The sequence below is a fragment of the Macaca fascicularis genome, chromosome 14, assembly GCF_037993035.2.
Source record: "Macaca fascicularis isolate 582-1 chromosome 14, T2T-MFA8v1.1".
In the NCBI taxonomy this organism is placed as follows: Eukaryota; Metazoa; Chordata; class Mammalia; order Primates; family Cercopithecidae; genus Macaca; species Macaca fascicularis.
Window position 1 is genome coordinate 70,673,805 of NC_088388.1, and position 19,032 is coordinate 70,692,836.

The window sequence follows — 19,032 nt, forward strand, 5'->3', positions numbered from 1 at the left end:
AAGTAACTGCAAATGCGACACAAAATAGTATGAGAAGCAGGCCGGGCGTGGTGGCTCACGCCTGTAATCCCAGAACTTTGGGTGGCTGAGGCGGGTGGATCACTTGAGGCCAGGAGTTTGAGACTAGCCTGGTCAACATGGTGAAACCCATCTCTACTAAAATACAAAAAATTAGCCAGGCGTGGTGCTGTGTGACTGTAATCCCAGCTACTCTGGAGGCCGAGGTGGGAGAATTGCTTGAATCCGGGAGGCAGAGGTTGCAGTGAGCCGAGATCATGCCATTGCACTCCAGCCCTGGGTAACAGAGCGAGACTTTGTCTCAGAAAAAAAAAAAAAAGAAATAGTAAGAGAACTAGAAATAGAAATGGAACATGAGGATGCGACAGAATTACTGCAATCTCAAGATAAAACCTGAACAGATGAGGAGTTGCTTCTTATAGATGAGCAAAGTGGTTTCTTGAGATGAAATCTACTCCTGGTGAAGATGCTGTGAACATTATTGAAATGATAAAAAAAGATTTAGACTATGACATAAACTTAGTTGATAAAGCAGTGGCTGGATTCGGGAGAATTGACTCAAATTTTGAAAGAAGTTGTACTGTGGTTAAAATGCTATCAAACAGTATCACATGCTACAGAGAACTCTTTCATGAAAGGAAGAGTAGATTGATGTGGCAAACTTAACGGTCTTATTTTACAAAATTGCCATGGCCAGCCCAACCTTCAGCAATAACCACCCTGATCTGTCAGCAGCTATCAACACTGAGGCAAGATTCTCCACTAGCAAAAAGATTACGACTCGCTGGCCGGGCGCGGTGGCTCACGTGTATAATCCCAGCACTTTGGGAGGCCGAGGCAGGCGGATCACGAGGTCAGGAGATCAAAACCATCCTGGTTAACATGGTGAAACCTTGTCTCTACTAAAAATACAAAAAATTAGCCGGGCATGGTGGCAGGCACCTGTAGTCCCAGCCATTCGGGAGGCTGAGGTAGGAGAGTAGCATGAACCCAGGAGGTGGAGCTTGCAGTGAGCCGAGATCGCACCATTGCACTCCAGCCTGGGCAACAGTGTGAGACTCGCTGAAGGTTCAGATAATTGTTGGCTTATATACACTGAAAAACCAAAAAATGTGTGTGACTTGCTTTATTGTCATGATCTGGAACCAAATCTGGAACATCTTCAAGGTATGCCTATATTGTGTTGTACAGGGAGAAAAGCAGGGGAACAAATGAAACTGCAGAACACACATGTAAAGATATAACTTTGTTTAAGGGAATAATGACAGAGAAACTACACAGGAGCTTTGGGACTTACAGTGCTCAAAGGAAAAGTCTGATAAAAGTTACAGTCACCCAATAACTTAGAAATAAAGTACGAAGTTAAGTTTGGATCCAAGAATAATTTATTTATGGCTAAAGAGCAAATGGTCCAAAAGTTTTGTGTATACTGTATCCAAGGCTCACTCATTTCCTTATTCCTCGTGTGAGAGAGAGGAGTTCACTCTTACCTGTAAGAAAGGGTATCAAGCCCACTGATACTTGTATTTGTGTGTGTGTGTGTGTATGTGTGGGTGTGTCTATGCCTCAAACAAGCACCAGCTTCTTAACCAGAAACCTGCAAAGGAAGGGCAAACATTAAATCCTCACTCCACCATCATACATACCTTGTTCAGCACAGAGCTCACAAGGGCTGAGGGACCCAACACAGAGTCATCTAAGGAGTCCAGAGAAGAACGCACCCGTAGAAAGGCCAGGCCAAAGGACTGATGACGCGTGAAGGGTTGGGAGCAGGTCAGGCGAAGTCGATCCCATAACTCTCCTGAGGCTGGAGCCAGGAAATCAACTCAAGGGAAAAAGAGAAAGAAAATAAGTGGGGAATGGAAACGCATAAATGGGAGAAAAAGAGGACGAAAAGGTCTAATACTAAGGAAAGGAGCTATAGAGAGTAACCTCCAACAAAAGGAAGAAGGAGGTCATCAGTAAATGTCCCCTTAGGCTCAGGTGCTCAGGGTATGGTAATGCCAAGCAGGCCAGTCAGGGCATTCTCATATCCAGTCCCTTGCCTTCTCGTCATCATTTCTCTGTCACAGTTCCACACCATTCTCAGCATGAATTCTATTCCTTCTCCAGGGACCTCATCAATATCTCATTTTAAGAAGTTACCTGCAGAGTAAGGGCCCAGTGGATTACCTGAGATATATATCAACCCTTCCTGGATCATAAGACTTCAACCTCCCTCACACCACCACGTGCTCTACATGCTCACAGTATCACATTCCGATATCAAAAACCCTCCACATCTTTAGTTCCTAACACTGTCCAGTCAGTACTTCACTTCCTCCAAATCATATGCCCCTCCAATGTCACTCTTCCTTTACAACATTACAAATACTTCCAACTTAAAAACAGACAAATCCTTATGAGACTGTACATTCCTAGAGGCTAGGAATCAGATCTTATGTTTTTTCTGTGGTGCCTAGTGAACAGAGATTTGTATAAACAGAATTCAGTAAACATTATATACTATATAACCACTATGTAGCCTTCTATCACTTACATAAACATCTATCCGCCGGGCGCGGTGGCTCACACCTGTAATCCCAGCACTCTGGGAGGCTGAGGTGGGCAGATCACAAGGTCAGGAGATCGAGACCATCCTGGCTAACAGGGTGAAACCCCGTCTTACTAAAAATACAAAAAAAAAGCCAGGCGTGGTGGTGGGCGCCTGTAGTCCCAGCTACTTGGGAGGCTGAGGCAGGAGAATGGCGTGAACCCGGAAGGCGGAGCTTGCAGTGAGCCGAGATCACGCCACTGCACTCCAGCCTGGGCGACACAGCGAGACTCCGTCTCAAAAAAACAAAACAAAACAAAACAAAACAAAAAACATCTATCCTACATCCACACTTATACCCACAAAAACTTATTATTGTTATTATTTTTTGAGACAGAGTTTCATTCTTTTCGCCCAGGCTGGAGTGCAATGGCACAATCTCGGCTCACTGCAACCTTTGCCTCCCAGGTTCAAGCAATTCTTCTGCCTCAGCCTCCTCAATAGCTGGGATTACAGGCGCTTACCACCATGCCCGGCTAATTTTTGTATTTTTAGTAGAGATGGGATTTCACCATGTTGGCCAGGCTGGTCTCGAACTCCTGACCTCAGATGATCCACCCGCCCCAATCTCCCAAAGTGCTGGGATTACAGGCGTGAGCCACCGCATCCGGCCACAAAAATAATCAACAAGTGTGTGTGTTCTATATATTGGGTCCTACCGAACCACAAGTTATGTATAAATATAAATAGTTCATAAATCTCCATCTCTCCAGCTAGCATGCATCCTCAGCACACAGATCTCACACACAAGCACACCACTCCTTAACCACCCTTTGCCCCCAACAGATATAACTAAGCCCCTGCACAGGCTCCCTCTCACAGTCTACACCTAATAGCACTCACAGCCCTCTTTAGTACTGCATCTCTGTTTCTCATAAAGACCACCCCCATCTTTTCTGCTTTTGCCCTCTTTACCATCTTTAAACATGCGGACCCCAGAGCGGTTCTTCCCCTGCTTTGAATCAGTTAGAGACATTAGCATGGTTGCAGGGAGCAGGGTGACGAAAGGTCTGTCCAGGGGCCAGGAAGAACGGCCCACATCAATTTGCAGGAATGCACAGCCACAGTTACCTGGGGACAAAAGGTTGAGAGAAGGTTAAGAGGGATGAGACATCTGAAGACAAAGGAATAGGGTGGAAGGAGGTCACTTCTCTACTTCACAGCTAGTTGAAAGCCAGAAAGGTTTATCGATATGTGGAGTCCCACAGGGAGCCAGTAACTGGAGTGGAATGAGACTCCAGTCCACTAAATACCAATGTCACACATTCACCATGTTCCTTCCAGCCAGAACCCTTCCCCTGATTAAAGAGACTTGTTGCTTCTCTGTCCTCTGGCCCTGGTAGAGAGCGCTAAATTCTGTCTCTTTTAATTCCTTGCTAGGGAGCCTGACATCTCTCTGTCCTGACGAAACAGACCAGTGGACTTGACAGTTCCAGATTCCAGAGAATTCTAAGGTCAATCTTCTCAATCCATAAACTCCTATTCAGCCTTCTTGGATTATCCTTGCACAGTTCATCTCTCCAGCATCCTCCTGACACTGATATTTACAGGTGTATGCAGGTTCTATTTGTTGTGATTTATTTTTATTTTTTGTGAGACAGGGTCTCACTGTTGCCCAGGCTGGAGTGCAGTGGCATTATCACAGCTCACTGCAGCCTCAACCTCCTGGGCTCAGATGATCCTTCTACCTCAGCTTCTCATGTAACTGGGACTACAGGTGTGCACGATCACACCTGGCTAATTTTTGAACTTTTAGTAGAGACGGCATTTTGCCATGTTGCCCAGGCTGATCTCAAACTCCTGGGTTCAAGGGATCCTCCCGCCTTGGCCTCCCAAAGTGTTGGGATTACAGGCATGAGCCATTGTGCCTGGCTGGGATTTACAATTACCTCAGTGTCCTAAGGTTTTACCCAAACCACTAAGATCAAAGCATGGTAGTTATGTTGCATAATTTGAGGAGCACCATTCACATTGTATTCTACGTGAATAGAGCCCTTGGAGTTCTCCACACAGATCTGCTCCAAGGGCAAGGGCCACATTTCCCTTTGACACCCAGGTAAAACTTATTCCATAAAGGCAGCTCAGCCAGAATGAACTGAGACACGCTAGTGGAGTAGTTAGAGGGGACTATCATTCCTGTGTTCTTCCTCAGAGGTTCCTAGGCCACAGAGAACTCACCCACATCAATGTAGCCAATGGGCACTGCCCTCTCCAGCTGTAGTTCTACTTTCAGTTGCCCACTCTTGTCCTGAGGGCAGCTGAGCCAAGGTCTCCTTGGATTATCTGGGTTTAGCAAGTTCTCTACAGGATACCTGGGATCCTAAGTAAGAGAGGAGGAGAAAATCAGGAATCTCACTGAGCCCAAGGGAAAAAGGATGCCCACAAATGAGGTGTCCCTAAAACTCCAAACCGTCCCAGTCATCCTAACATGATAGACAAGGCACTAGATGGGAGGCCATAGGAATTCTGTTATCATGTGCCAAGTGGTTTACAGGTATCATTCTTCTCTATCTCATTTACCAGATGACCTCCTTTAATCTTCACAATTCTTAGGTGGTTACTATTATTACTTCCAAGTTAACAGATCAGTACTGAAGCTGAGAGGTTCAGAAACTTACTGAAGGCCATAGGCTCAATAACCAAGCAAAGCAGAATTCCCAGGTTTCTGAAAGCAGAGTTCTTTTTTTTTTTTTTCCGAGACAAGAGTCTCACTCTGTCACCCAGGCTGGAGTGCAGTGACACAATCTCGGCTCAATGCAACCTCCGCCTCCCGAATTTAAGCAATTCTCTGCCTCAGCCACCTGAGTAGCTGGGATTACAGGTGCTCACCACCATGACTGGCTAATTTTTTGTGTTTTTAGTAGAGACGAGGTTTCACCATTTTGGCCAGGCTGTTCTTGAACTCCTGACCTCGTGATCCACCCACCACGGCCTCCCAAAGTGCTGGGATTATAGGTGTGAGCCACCACGCCCAGCCAAAAGCAGAGCTTTTTTTTTTTTTTTTTGAGACAGTCTCACTCTGTTGCCCAGGCTGGAGTGCAGCGGCGTGATCTCAGCTCACTGCAAGCTCCGCCTCCCGGGTTCATGCCATTCTCCTGCCTCAGTCTCCCCAGTAGCTGGGACTACAGGCGCCCGCCACCACACCTGGCTAATTTTTTTGGTACTTTTAGTAGAGGTGAGGTTTCACGTGTTAGCCAGGATGGTCTCAATCTCCTGACCTTGTGATCTGCCCGCCTAGGCCTCCGAAAGTGCTGGGATTACGGGTGTGAGACACCGCGCCCGGCCTAAAAGCAGAGCTCTTAACCACCATGATACGCTATTTCATTTATAAGATTTTTTTTTTTTTGAGATGGAATTTTGCTCTTGTTGCCTAGGCTGGAGTGCAATGGCGTGATCTCTGTTCACTGCAACCTCTGCCTCCCGGGTTCAAGCAATTCTCCCGCTTCAGCCTCCCGAGTAGCTGCGATTACAGGCATGTACCACCACCCCTGGCTAATTTTGTATTTTTAGTAGAGATGGGGTTTCTCCATGTTGGTCAGGCTGGTCTCGAACTCCCGACCTCAGGTGATCTGCCCACCTCGGCCTCCCAAAGTGCTGGGATTACAGGCGTGAGCCACCGAGCCCAGCCAAGATGTTTTCAAGGACATTTATTTATCTTTATAGTTATTCTGTGGGATAAGAAAGTCAAATATTTTTATTCTAAGTTTATAACTGATGCTTAGATATAAAGTGATTAATCAAAATCAATAATAATGATATTGAGATATAAATTATGAGTTCTAACCTAAAGTCAGATATTTTTTGGTTGACAGATCTTGAGTAAACTACTTTCTCTCTCTGGGTCTAAATTTCTTTCCTTCTATAATCCCAGCTACTTGGGGGCCAAGGCAGGAGAATCGCTTGAGCCTGGGAGGCGGAAGTTGCAGTCAGCCAAGACTGGGCCACTGTACTCCAGCCTGGGCGACAGAGTGAGACCCTATATCAAACAAACAAACAAACACACAAATTTCTTCTTTTTTTTTTTTTTTTTTTTTTAGAGACAGGGTCTTGCCCAGGGTGGAGTACAGTGATAAAATCATGGCTCGCTGCAGCCTCAAATCCCTGCAAAGATCACTTGAGTGATCCCCCTGCCTCTGCCTCCTAAGTGAGTAGCTGGGACTACAGGTGTATGCCACTGCACCTAGTTAATTTGTATTTTTAATTGAGACAGGGTCTTGCTCATTGCCCAGGGTACAGTGCAGTGGCACAATCGCAGCTCACTGTAGCCTTAACTTCCCAGGCTTAGGAACCTCCCACCTCAGTCTCCTGAGGAGGTGGGCTACAGGTGCATGCCACCACACCCGACTAACTTTTGTATTTTTTGTAGAGATGGGGCTTCACCATGTTTCCCAGGCTGGTCTTGAACTCCTGGGCTCAAGCAATCTGCTCACCTCAGCCTCCCAAAGTGCTGGGATTACAGCTGTGAGCCACCGCACCTGGCTATTTAAAATTTTTTTGTAGAGATGGGATCTTGTTACATTGCTCAGGTTGGTCTCCAACCCCGGCCTCAAGCTATCCTTCTACCTCAACCTCCCAAAGTGTTGGGATTACAGGTATGAGCCCTGTAATCTAAATGTGTTCATCCATAAGTGAAAGAGAGAGACCAGACTCATGGTTTTCAACCTTTTCTGTTTTAGCAATAAAACCCTTTTAACTGAAATCTTACACTGGTGTGTGTGTGTGTGTGCACACACACATGTGCATGTTTTTTTGATAAATAAAAGGAGAGCTCTGGTTAGAGCACAGGTAGGGAGGACTAAGGACATACTTGTCCCCTTCTCCCTTTCAACTTCCAGAAGTGGGTCTCTCTACAGAGTACAGCTGAAAACACGAAGTTTGAAACTAGCTAATGTTCTCTAGCATTTTATAAGGCTCAGAGTCTATGAAGCAGTCGGGCGTGGTGGCTCACGCCTGTAATCTCAGCACTCTGGGAGGCCAAGGCAGGAAGATCATGAGGTCAGGAGTTTGAGGCCAGCCTGGCCAACATAGTGAAACCCTATCTCTACTAAAAATACAAAAATTAGCTGGGCATGGTGGCATGTGCCTATAGTCCCAGCTACTCAGGAGACTGAGGCAGGAGAATCACTTGAACTCAGGAGGCAGAGGTTGTGAAGAGCCAAGATCACACCACTGCAGTCCAGCCTGGGCAACGGAGCAAGATTCCATCTAAAAAAAATAAAAAGTCTATGAAGCAAATTGTTTAGCCTGACCATGCAGGTAAGGAGGGTAAGTGTAATACTATTTTTCTTAGAATAGGGGTTAATATATTAGTTCCTAAAGATCCTCTAAGGGTCTTTTCTTTTTCTTTTTTTTTGATACAAGGTCTTGCTCTGTCACCCAGGCAGGAGTGCAGTGGCACAATCATGGCTCACTATTAGCCTCAACCTCCTGGGCTCAAGTAATTCTCCTACCATGGCTTCCTGAGTAGCCGGGTCCACAGGCACATGCTCTCACACAGGGCTAATTTTTAATTTTTTGTGGAAATGGGATCTCCCTGTGTTGCTCAGGCTGGTCTTGAAGTCTTGGGCTCAAGAGATCCTCCTGCCCTACGCTCCCAAAGTGCTGGAATTACAGGCATGAGTCCCATGCCTGGTCTAAGGATCTTCCTGAAATGTGTGGGGATGTTTTTGACTGTCACAATGACTAAGATGCCTGGGGGCCAGGGATGCTAAATATCTCATCATGCAAAAGATATTGCTACAAAATACAGACTTATGGCCCCAAATGCCAATGGCACCCCTTGAGAAAGACCAGGATAACAGAAGAGGAAGAGGGCGAGTAGGAGTAAATAGAGCAGTGACAGGAGAGGAAAGGGTGGGAAGTCCCTAAGAATCACCACATCAGATCAGGCCTGGTCTCAGGGCCTAGAATCTAGCCCTAATTGGGATATTGTAGAACTTTCAGGAAGGAGACTGAGATCACACTTGATGGTGGTGGTGATATCCTCACAAGTCTGGGATTACCTCAAGTGCCCTGCCCTGTTCTCAATGATAGAATGATCGAACTCCCCTTCTGAGGATCCTGGTGCAGTTTCTGGTCTTACAGCTTTGCCAGCGCCCTTCAAACTGGCTGGAATCCTGAGGGTGCTGCTTTGTGTACTTTCAACTTCTGAGAATACTTCTTTTGCACTTCCTGCACTTCTGTGGGAACAACCTGAGGGCAAGAGCTGTTTCTTCTCTTAGACTCTGAACGCACAATGTCTCTTCTGTTAGATTGGGAGTTTCCTGAAAGTGGAGCCAAGATTCCTGTTTTTTCACTCCTTTCAGTTATCAAGAAAACAAATCATGCCTGCTGATTAATATACCTGAGAAGAAAATGATACCACATGGCTGATCTTCACAGGAGCCATGGTGGCCCAGCAGCTGTTTCAAGTACAAGGCAAAAATGCTTCCTCCCAAGATTTCTTCTGTCACTACTTTGGCACTGACTATGTGTTAGCTTCCAGAAAAGCAAGAATCCTCATATCACTCCTGAAAAAGAGAACAGAAGAAAAACAAACTAGCCGTGCCTGTGATAACAGGAGTTATTTGCAGCAGTCAGTTCATTTCTTTCTTTATTTTTCTTTTTTAGGACAGAGTCTCACTCTGTCACCCAGGCTGGAGTGCAGTGGTGCGATCTTGGCTCACTGCAAGCTTTGCCTCCCAGGTTTATGCCATTCTCCTGCCTCAGCCTCTCAAGTAGCCAGGATTACAGGCACATGCCACCACGCCCGGCTAATTTTTTATATTTTAAGTAGAGACGGAGTTTCACTGTGTTAGCCAGGATGGTCTCGATTTCCTGACCTCGTGATCCACCAGCCTCGGCCTCCCGAAGTGTTGGGATTACAGGTGTGAGCCACTGCACCCGGCCGAGTTAGTCCATGACCAACATGGGCCTGGTGGGAGTGGTGGCAGGGAGTAGGTTTGGATCAGCTGATGAGGCTCCAAAAAACACAAAATAACTCGAATGCAACCAGAAGGCAACACAGCAGCAAGTGCAAAATAATATATTATGATGTTAATGTCGGATTTGTATATACGTGAGCTCTCAAGGGCATGAATTGTGCCTTAAATTATACACCTTTATATCACTAGAGCCTAGTACATGGTAAGGATAGGCAACAAATGTTCAACAAAATATATGACACAACTTTTTTTCTTCTTCTCCTAAAATGAATCTTCCTACATTTAGCTTTTCATGAAGTTATTCCTCTACTAGACATCTTCAAAGACTTGCTGATTTATGCAAAACCCTTGGTAAGCTGGGTGTGGTGACATGTGCCTGTATTCCTAACTACTCAGGAGACTGAGGCAGGAAGATCACTTGAGCCCAGGAGTTGGAGGCTGCAGTGAGCCATGATGGTGCCACTGTATTCCAGCCTGGGTGACAGAGTGAGACCCTAACTCTAAAAAAAAAAGTTCACATGGGTATTTGTACTTCGTGTTTTGCTAAACATTTTAGGTAAATTTTTAAATATATGCAAAAACACACATATTAGTATAATGAACTCATGCATCCATCACCTTGCTTCAACAATTCCTTGCTGAGAGGAGTTTTAAAGTTGTCTGAATGTCTTTAGGTGGAATATCTTCAAATATTTAACCCTGTATATTTTATTCATGTTTATTACCCATCTGGCTCCTGAAAATATGAGTCCATGACTCTTGATATACGCCTGGCCATAATGGTCTTTTTGCTTACCCTCCCCACCAAAAGTTTTTTTCCCTTTTCTCCAAGATTTTGCTCATGCCATTGCCTATGATTGGAATGTTCTTTCTCTTTCCCATTTACCAAATCTAATGCATCTTTGGTGCTCAAATGTTACCTCTCCTCTGCTGAAACAGCTTAAGGTGACAGCTCCATCCTGTCAATCCTCACTTAGCCTTTAATAGAGTGCCTCATATTACAATTATATGGGATATGTCTTCTTTGTCCCTTGACAAATTGTAAGCTCTTGGGGGACAGGTTTCATGTCTGATTCATTTCTGTGTACCCAATGTAAAAGGGAGAATATAGTTCCTGATTTGCAAATGTCTGTTGAATGAATGACCATAAAAATTGTGCTCCAAAGGGCTCACAGTCATAAAGGATTCAAAGTGGGGTAGATTGTAACAATAGCAGTAACAAACTCTTAGTGAATGCCATCCAAACATCAAGCACTCCTCACAGGCCACAGCCAATATGGGGCTAAGGCTTCAAAGACAGAAGAATGAAAAATGAGTCCTGAGTCTCCTCTCTAGGGCTCAGATTAATTAAAGCTCACTATTCCCACTATGGGAACTCACTGGGCACACAAATATCTTTCTTTCTTTCTGCTAGATTTTGGAGATATAAAAATAATAAAAATAAGTAAGATATAGCCTCTGTTTTGAAGAAACTCACAGTATATTTTTGTGATTTGATGCGAAAAACTCCACCATCTCTCATCGTCAATGAACACTCAGGCCAGGCATGGTGGCTCACGCCTGTAATCCCCGCACATTGAGAAGCTGAGGACGGTGGATATCTTAAGCCCAGGAGTTCAAGATCAGCCTGGACAACATGGCGAAATCCCATCTCTACAAAAAAAAAAAAAAAAAATTAGCCAGATGTGGTGGTGTGTGCCTGGAGCCCAAGCTACTCAGGAGACCGAGGCAGGAGGATTGCTTGAGCTTGGGAGGCAGAGGTTACAGTGAGCTGAGATCGCACCATCACACTCCAGCCTAGGAGACAGTGAAACCCTATCTCAAAAATAAATAAATACATAAATAAATAAACACTCTTGGTTTGGCAATTCTGACAATCAAACTGCTTGTAGTTCTCACAAGATTAAGTTCTTTGAGAACTCCTTCCCTTACAAAAACTGTTGCTGCCATTTTTTGGTAATTACTTGTTTACCCTGTGTGCCTCCTTACTAAGTAGTAAGCTCTTTGAGGATGTGGATTTTTGTCATGTTCAAGATCTCCCACACTTCAGAGCAACATCATGATTCTGTCAGAAGCAATAAAGTAATAAATGATGCTCAGGAAATTGGTTGACAATGAGAAGAAAAATAAAAGTAGATCCCTACCTCACAACATATTTAAAAAATTATACCTAGGCTGGGCATGGTGGCTCACACCTGTAATCCCAGCGTTTTGGGAGGTCGAGGTGGGTGGATCACTTGAGGTCAGGAGTTTGACACCAGCCTGGCCAACACGGTGAAACCCTATTTCTACTCAAAATACAAAAATTAGCTGGGTGTGGTGGCACATCCTTGTAATCCCAGCTACTAGGGAGGCTGAAGCAGGAGAATTGCTTGAACCTGGGAGGCAAAGGTCGCAGTGAGCCAAGATCATCCCTCTGCATTCCAGCGTGGGTGACAATGTGAGATTCTGTCTCAAAAAATGAAATAAAATAAAACAAAATAAAATAAAGACAAATAATTATACCTAAAAGGCTGGGTACAGTGGCTCACACCTGTAATCTCATCACTTTGGGAGGCAGAGGCTCAGGAGGATTGCTTGAACCCAGGAGTTCAAGACCAGCAACATAGTGGGACCCGATCTCTACAAAATATTTAAAATATTAGCCAGGTGTGGTGGCACATGCCTATAGTCCCAGGTACTCAGAAGGCTGAGGTGGGAGAATTGCTTGAGCCTGGGAGATGGAGGCTACAGTGAGCAGTTATCACGCCACTGCAGTCCACCTGGGTGACAGAGCCAGACCCTGTATCACTCAGGTTGGGCACAGTGGTTCACACCTGTAATCCCAGCACTTTGGGAGGCCGAGGCAGGTGGATCACTTGAGGTCAGGAGTTCGAGACCATGGCCAATATGGCGAAACCCCGTGTCTACTAAAAATACAAAAATTATCCGGGCGTGGTGGTGTGTCCGTAGTCCCAGTTACTCGGGAGACGAGAATCATCTGAACCCAGGAGGCGGAGGCTGCAGGGAGCCCAGATTGAACCACTGCATTCCAGCCTTGGTAACAGAGCAAGACACCATCTCAAAGAAAAAAAAAAGCACTTGGATTAAAAAACAAAATGAAACACAATACAATACTGTATAGTCATGGCTACGTATAATTTTTAAAAATGGATTGGGAGAACACAAGCTAATTCTAATCCATAATAGTTGCTTCTGGAGAAGATGAGAGGGTAATGGGCTTGAGAGTAGAAAAAACAGGTAAGTTTAACTTTTATTGTATTACCTAGCTTTTAAAAAATGAGTAAGCAAATAAATCATAAGGCCAATAGTCAATTTAGGGTGATAGGTGTACAGTGTTTATAACATTCTCCGTATTAAGTTTCACAAAATGAAAATAATTATTTTTATTTAAGTACATGAGATGCCTGTAGATGATGTAAATAATTCCCTGTAATTTTCTGTTGGTCCCAATATAAAGCTGACTTTTCTTTTTCTTTCTTTTTTTTTTTTTTGAGACGGAGTCTCGCTCTGTAGCCCAGGCTGGAGTGCAGTGGCCAGATCTCAGCTCACTGCAAGCTCCGCCTCCCGGGTTCACGCCATTCTCCGGCCTCAGCCTCCCGAGTAGCTGGGACTACTGGCGCCCGCCACCTCGCCCGGCTAGTTTTTTGTATTTCTTAGTAGAGACGGGGTTTCACCGTGTTAGCCAGGATGGTCTCGATCTCCTGACCTCGTGATCCACCCGTCTCGGCCTCCCAAAGTGCTGGGATTACAGGCTTGAGCCACCGCGCCCGGCCTAAAGCTGACTTTTCTAGACGTTCTGTGCACTCACAAGCCATCCTAGTTCCATTCACCAGACAGATCCAGGCGGACGCCCAGAGGCGTGTGCACTGGGGCTACAGGCTTGCAAGGTATCGAGTTCACGTGCTGCTGAAAAATCAGTTACGAAGGCATACGTAGGGGTGGGGCAGTATGGTGTACAAAAACGAGGGTACGGCAGAAGCGGGGGCCGCAGGATGTGGGTTAGAAAAGTGTGCAGAGATGTATGAATTGGCATGACAGCCTAACTAAGACGCGGAATGTGGGGGCCGTGGAGGTCCCGCAAGGCTCTTAAGCTCTCAGTTTCTGGAGCTCAAGCCGTACCTCTGCTTTCACTGTTCATCGGGAACAGGCTGCTCTGTTCATTTCCTTGATGGCCACCCCTCCTCCCTCTCGGCCACTCCCCTCCCCATCAACAAATCCCAAAGCCCCTCACCCGGGACCGTGGACCTCGCGGAGCCACCGTTGCCTCAGATCGTGGACCACCAACCTATTCTCCCGCCAATTCGGCCCTCTAACCTTCGCCTTCTGACCCCGAGAGCTTCTCTTCCGCTTTCCGTAGCACAGGAATGCGTTCTGGGCCTCGAGAAGCTGCTGTTTTTGAAAATGACTCCTACCGAGGCAAGACGGCAGGTGCTGCAGCCAGGAAAATACATTTGCGTGTGTTTTAATGTTTATTTTCACGCACTACAACTCTTTCTCGTGGAGGGAGCGGAATTTAAACTTCCGGGTCAGCCTCAGTGCAGTTTGGGAAACGTAGTTCCTAGTCCCCACGTCTCGCTCCTTGGAGGCCACACTGAGGGAGCGTCGCGAAAGTTGCCCGTTTAGGAACTCTCCCATTTGGCTCTGCAAAGGGAAGAATTGGTTAAATAGTTCCACTGAAAATAATGCGATTCAAATTTCTCATTTTCCAAGAACGCTCCCTTCCTGAAGCTTGGAAGGGCACGGGACTCCTCTCTCCTTGATCCTGAAACGTGCATCAGGTAGATAACCTCCTGATGCCTGACAGTCTCCGCCTGTTTTGATGCCCCGCCCCCTCTGCTGGAGTCCGAGCCGCCGATTGGCTAGGAGCACTTGAACGGCGGAAGCAGCTGGCTCGCGCGGGGACTGCGGTGAGGGGGCGAGCCGTGAAGATGGCGGCAGTGGTGGAGGTGGAGGTTGGAGGTGGTGCTGCTGGGGAACGGGAGCTGGATGAGGTAAGCGGAGTTGAGAGACGAGGAGAGACTCAGCCTGAGACTGAGGGGAGGGGCAGTGAGGTGTCGGGAGGTGGGGGTCTTAGGAGAGACGGGAAAGATCCTGAGAGGGAAGGAGCTGACTAGGGGGCGGGTGCGTGGAGAGGGAAGTCAGAGGCACTCCTGACTTGGGGACTCCGAGGCGGCCTTGGGAGTAGAAGACTTGCATTAGCTTCAAGGTTGGAGATGGAGGACAGAGAGAGAGGTCGGAGGGGTGGGGGTGTTAAGATTTTGTGATTACTAGCTGGGGGTCTTAGGGTAGGACCGAAGGGCTAAGAGGTGGTTTGAGTTGGAGAGGCGTGAATTTCTTCAAGGGCTTCCTCTGTGGGAGAGGACTCTGTCTAAGCCTAGGATGGGGGTTGGGGACACAGACCTGGAAAGAGTGCTAATCCACTAGTAGTATAGCTTTGAGTTATCTTAAAGTTGGATATGTTTTGTTTATCCTTACATTCTAAGACTTTGTATCTAATGTACGCTCAGTAAAGTTTTCGTCAACGAATGAACAAGTGGATGAATAAATGATTGTATGCCGGAGTTCATACATTTATTCACTTAATAAACATTATGACTTTTGCTCCGGATCCTGGGCCAGGTGCTAGGGAGACAAGGGGCTCCTCTGTTGAAGAGCCCACAATCTAGTGGTGGGAGACAGACAAGAATAGTCATTGCATTAAAGATATAATGGTGGCACTGAGAAGTGTGTAACAGTTCAGCTTGGGATAGGGAAGGCTTCCCGGAGTTGCTGAGTTTTAAACGATAAATAAGTGTCTCTCTCTCTCCCTTTAGACTTATGAGTTCCTTGAAGGTGAGCTCCTTGAGATTGTATGTTCCCTTTACCTGTCTAATAGGCATTTAAAGACTGGGATATTAAATTACCGGTGGTCCTTGAAGGAATCACTAGGAGAAAGGAGATGTTGAGTGTGAAAGGAGTGAAGGGACAGGGCAGAGAAGCAGAGAGAGAGGTGAAAAAGGAAAATGAAAAGATTCTGAAGCCAGAGGCATTGAGATCTAGTGGTGTTTGTGATCCTGCACATGCCAGCATAGGGACAGAGACATCACAGGAGTAGGAGGAAGGGGATTGGTTGTCAGAGATAGAACCAGGGAGATCTCTGAGGGATCAGAATCTTAGAGGCCCCTTGCTGTGTGTTGGGTGTGGGAAGAGTGGGGAGGATTGGGGATGATTGAAGATGAGGTTCAGAGAAAGGGAGAAGTGGACTTGGGAAGCACTAAGACTTGTCTGGTAGTGGGATGAGTTGGAGGAGTTGGGTTACCTGATTGAGATCATTAAGATGGGAGGAAGGGACTGAGAAATTGGCAAGTGATCACAGCAGGGGAATTTTTAAAGAAGTGTTGTAGTCTTCTGCCTCCCAATCACTAGAGACTATAGGTGTTTGGATATCGGTTGGTTGGTTAGGTGAAGTGGTTGTGGAAATGACCTCTAAGACCCCTTCTGGCTTTTACATTTCTATGATTACAGTTGGCTGTGGTTCAATGAGATATATTTGAAGACACTTTGGAAAGGGTAGATACTGCATTGAAGTTCTTATTTATGGTTTGTTAGTCATGGGCTCTCCCTTGAGACAATTACGTATATCTCAAAGCTTTAGTTGTGTATGTCAGGGTTCATTGAGATAAAGAGCAGTTTTGGCAGAGGAGAAAATAACATTTTCTTTCTTTTCTTTTCTTTTCATTTGAGATGGAGTTTTGCTCTTGTTGCCCAGGCTGGAGTGCAGTGGTGCAATCTTGGCTCACCACAACCTCTGCCTTCTGGGTTCAAACGATTCTCCTGCCTCAGCCTCCTCAGTAGCTGGAATTACAGGCATGCATCACCATGCCCGGCTAATTTTTTGTATTTTTAGTAGAGACAGGGTTTTTCCATGTTGGTCAGGCTGGCCTTGAACTCCCAACCTCAGGTGATCCGCCCACCTCGGCCTCCCAGATGTGCTCAGATTACAGGTGTGAGCCACTGTGTCAGTCTACTCCTGGAGCTAGTGATTTCCTCCTCAAAGGGGAGGCTAACCAACCTCTGAAAGGAATTAGATGCACCCTTTGGGCACAGAAAGCTAACTTGGGAATTAAGGTAGAAAAGCACTTCAATACCCAATAGGGCCAGCCAGGGCATTGCCTGGCTAGTGACTGTGAATCTGGATGTGTCCACTCCCAAGTCCTATTTATCTACCAAAATGATATGAAATCATGCAGATACAGTGAGGAGTTTCCAGCTCAAGCCAGAGTTCAAAGCAGGTATCCCAGCCTGCAGCTAACTTGAGGTATTAATATTATTGCCTCAGGTGAATAATTTATCTCTCTTTGGCCCTGTTTTACTCTTGTTAAAAGAGGAGATTGGACTAGATTGGTGTTTTGTTTTTTTTTTTTTGAGACGGAGTCTTGCTCTGTCGCCCAGGCTGGAGTGCAGTGGCCGGATCTCAGCTCACTGCAAGCTCCGCCTCCTGGGTTCACGCCATTCTCCTGCCTCAGCCTCCCGAGTAGCTGGGACTACAGGCGCCCGCTACCTCGCCCGGCTAGTTTTTTTGTATTTCTTAGTAGAGACGGGGTTTCACCATATTAGCCAGGATGGTCTCTATCTCCTGACCTCGTGATCCACCCGTCTCGGCCTCCCAAAGTGCTGGGATTACAGGCGTGAGCCCCTGCACCCGGCCTAGATTGGTGGTTTTTAAACCTTTATTTAGTCATGAATCCTTTTATTCAAACAAAATCTCACTCTGAAGCCTTGTGGTCCTTGAATGGATTCAACAGAACCCCTAAGGTGCTTGAAGCCACCCTTTGAAAACCAAGGATTTTTCTGTTATAGTCCACTGATTGGGTGACCCCACTTTTTAAATTTTTAAAAAAATTTTTTTATTTTTTTGAGATGGAGTCTTGCTCTGTCGCCCAGGTTGGAGTGCGGTGGCGCGATCTCGGCTCACTGCAAGCTCCGCCTCCCGGGTTCACGCCGTTCTCCTGCCTCAGCCTTCCTAGCAGCTGGGACTACAGGTGCCCGCCACCACGCCCAGCTAATTTTTTGTATTTTTAGTAGAGACGGGGTTTCACCGTGTTAGCCAGGATGGTCTTGATCTCCTGACCTCGTGATCCACCCACCTCGGCCTCCCAAAGTGCTGAGATTACAGGTGTGAGCCCCCGCGCCCAGCCTGGGTGACCCCACTTTATGTTCCTTCAGCCTACTTGTACTTTGCCTAGGCCAGCCCCACCAACCATTATAAAATTGTCTGCCTTCCCCACTAGACTGTAAGCTTCGTGAGAGAGCAGAGTCCAAGTGTATCTTGCTCACCATTGTATTCTCTTCACTCAGTATGTTCCTGGCATACAGTAGGCACCCAATAAGTATTTGATAATCATTATTTTTGATTAGTAGTATGATAGCTACCATTTAGTGGATGTTTGTGATATGCCAGCTCTTCTGCCTAATGGTATATGCTTTTTTATTAAATGTTTAATCCCTATGAGAATTGAATTATTGGATGAAATCGTCTCTAGCTCTTTCTGGCTGTAGCATTCTATGTACTGTTTCTAATTACTGCCAGGCTTTGTTGGTGCTGTCCAGTCTGCCTAGAATACCTTTCTTTTCCCTTATTGCCTTTTGAAATTCCACCTGCCCCTTAAAGTTCTAGCTCCCTTGGCTTCTTGGACTATTCTGATCTACACTGATACCTTTTCCCCTTGCCTTTTATTGTTTTCTCTGTTTAAGTTTGTTCCCTCATTTCTCAACTTAGTCCTCAAACTTCTGAAACATTTGTGTGCCAGGCACTTTGGTGTGCCTGATAATACCAAGATGGATAAAGTGTGATAATTGCCCTCAGAGAGTTCACAGACTGGTATGAGTAGAGAAAGAGTGATAAGTACATGCAAAATATGTCACAGATACTGTGATAGTGAGGGGAGTGCGTTAGGTACATCAAGAAGGAAGTGGCAGTCAGTGTTACATCTCCTTTTCCCAGATAAGTTGGTAAACCCCCAGCGGGCAGACTGTGGAAGTTCCCATCCCTTGCTTCTTCATGCAGTAATCACTGGGTTTTTGTTTGTTCTTTCACCTGTGGTTCTCTCCCTATAGACATTTAGTAAATATACCTTGTTGCCAGGGATTTTCTTCTCTAGAGATTTTTGGTCCAAGCCAATATCTTACTGAGGGATCAAGGAATATGTGATTGAAGTTTAGTCTGGATATCTGACTGCCTCTGGATTTTTTTAGGCATGTAAAGTGAGTGGTGGCAAGTGTAGTGGGGAAAAAGCCATAAAGTAGTAAACAGTGGACTCATATTCTAGACTAGGAATAGCAGATTTGTTTTATCTCAGAGACAGCCACCTGATCATAGATACTTAGAAGCCTGTGTTGAGAAGGGTTCTGAAGCCAGGGCTTAGCAGAAAAGAGTGCTGAGGGTAAAATAATACAGATTACTTATTCTGTGCCTAGTCCTGTGCCAAGTGTTTTAAATGCATTCTTTTTTTTTTT

At 45.9% G+C, this 19,032-nt stretch overlaps 2 protein-coding genes across 8 annotated transcripts in view; one reads left to right on the forward strand and one right to left on the reverse strand.

Moving 5' to 3' along the window:
- Positions 1 to 13,862, reverse strand: part of XNDC1N (XRCC1 N-terminal domain containing 1, N-terminal like) — a 42,304-nt gene extending 28,442 nt beyond the window's left edge. Inside the window, 6 exon segments of the mRNA XM_065529584.1 lie at positions 1,665 to 1,843; positions 3,527 to 3,682; positions 4,790 to 4,931; positions 8,955 to 9,120; positions 11,012 to 11,187; positions 13,769 to 13,862. Coding sequence (XP_065385656.1) covers positions 1,665 to 1,843; positions 3,527 to 3,682; positions 4,790 to 4,931; positions 8,955 to 8,999 — 522 coding nt within the window. The 5' untranslated portion in view covers positions 9,000 to 9,120; positions 11,012 to 11,187; positions 13,769 to 13,862.
- Positions 13,863 to 14,436: 574 nt separating this feature from the next.
- Positions 14,437 to 19,032, forward strand: part of RNF121 (ring finger protein 121) — a 68,567-nt gene continuing 63,971 nt past the window's right edge. For all 7 annotated transcript variants that reach the window (XM_065529568.1, XM_045370291.2, XM_074014608.1 and 4 more), the window contains exon 1: positions 14,437 to 14,528. Coding sequence is in view for 3 of the 7 variants with exons in the window: in XM_045370291.2 (XP_045226226.1) it covers positions 14,466 to 14,528 (63 nt within the window). In the remaining 4 variants the exon portion in view is untranslated. The remainder of the gene's footprint in view (positions 14,529 to 19,032) is intronic.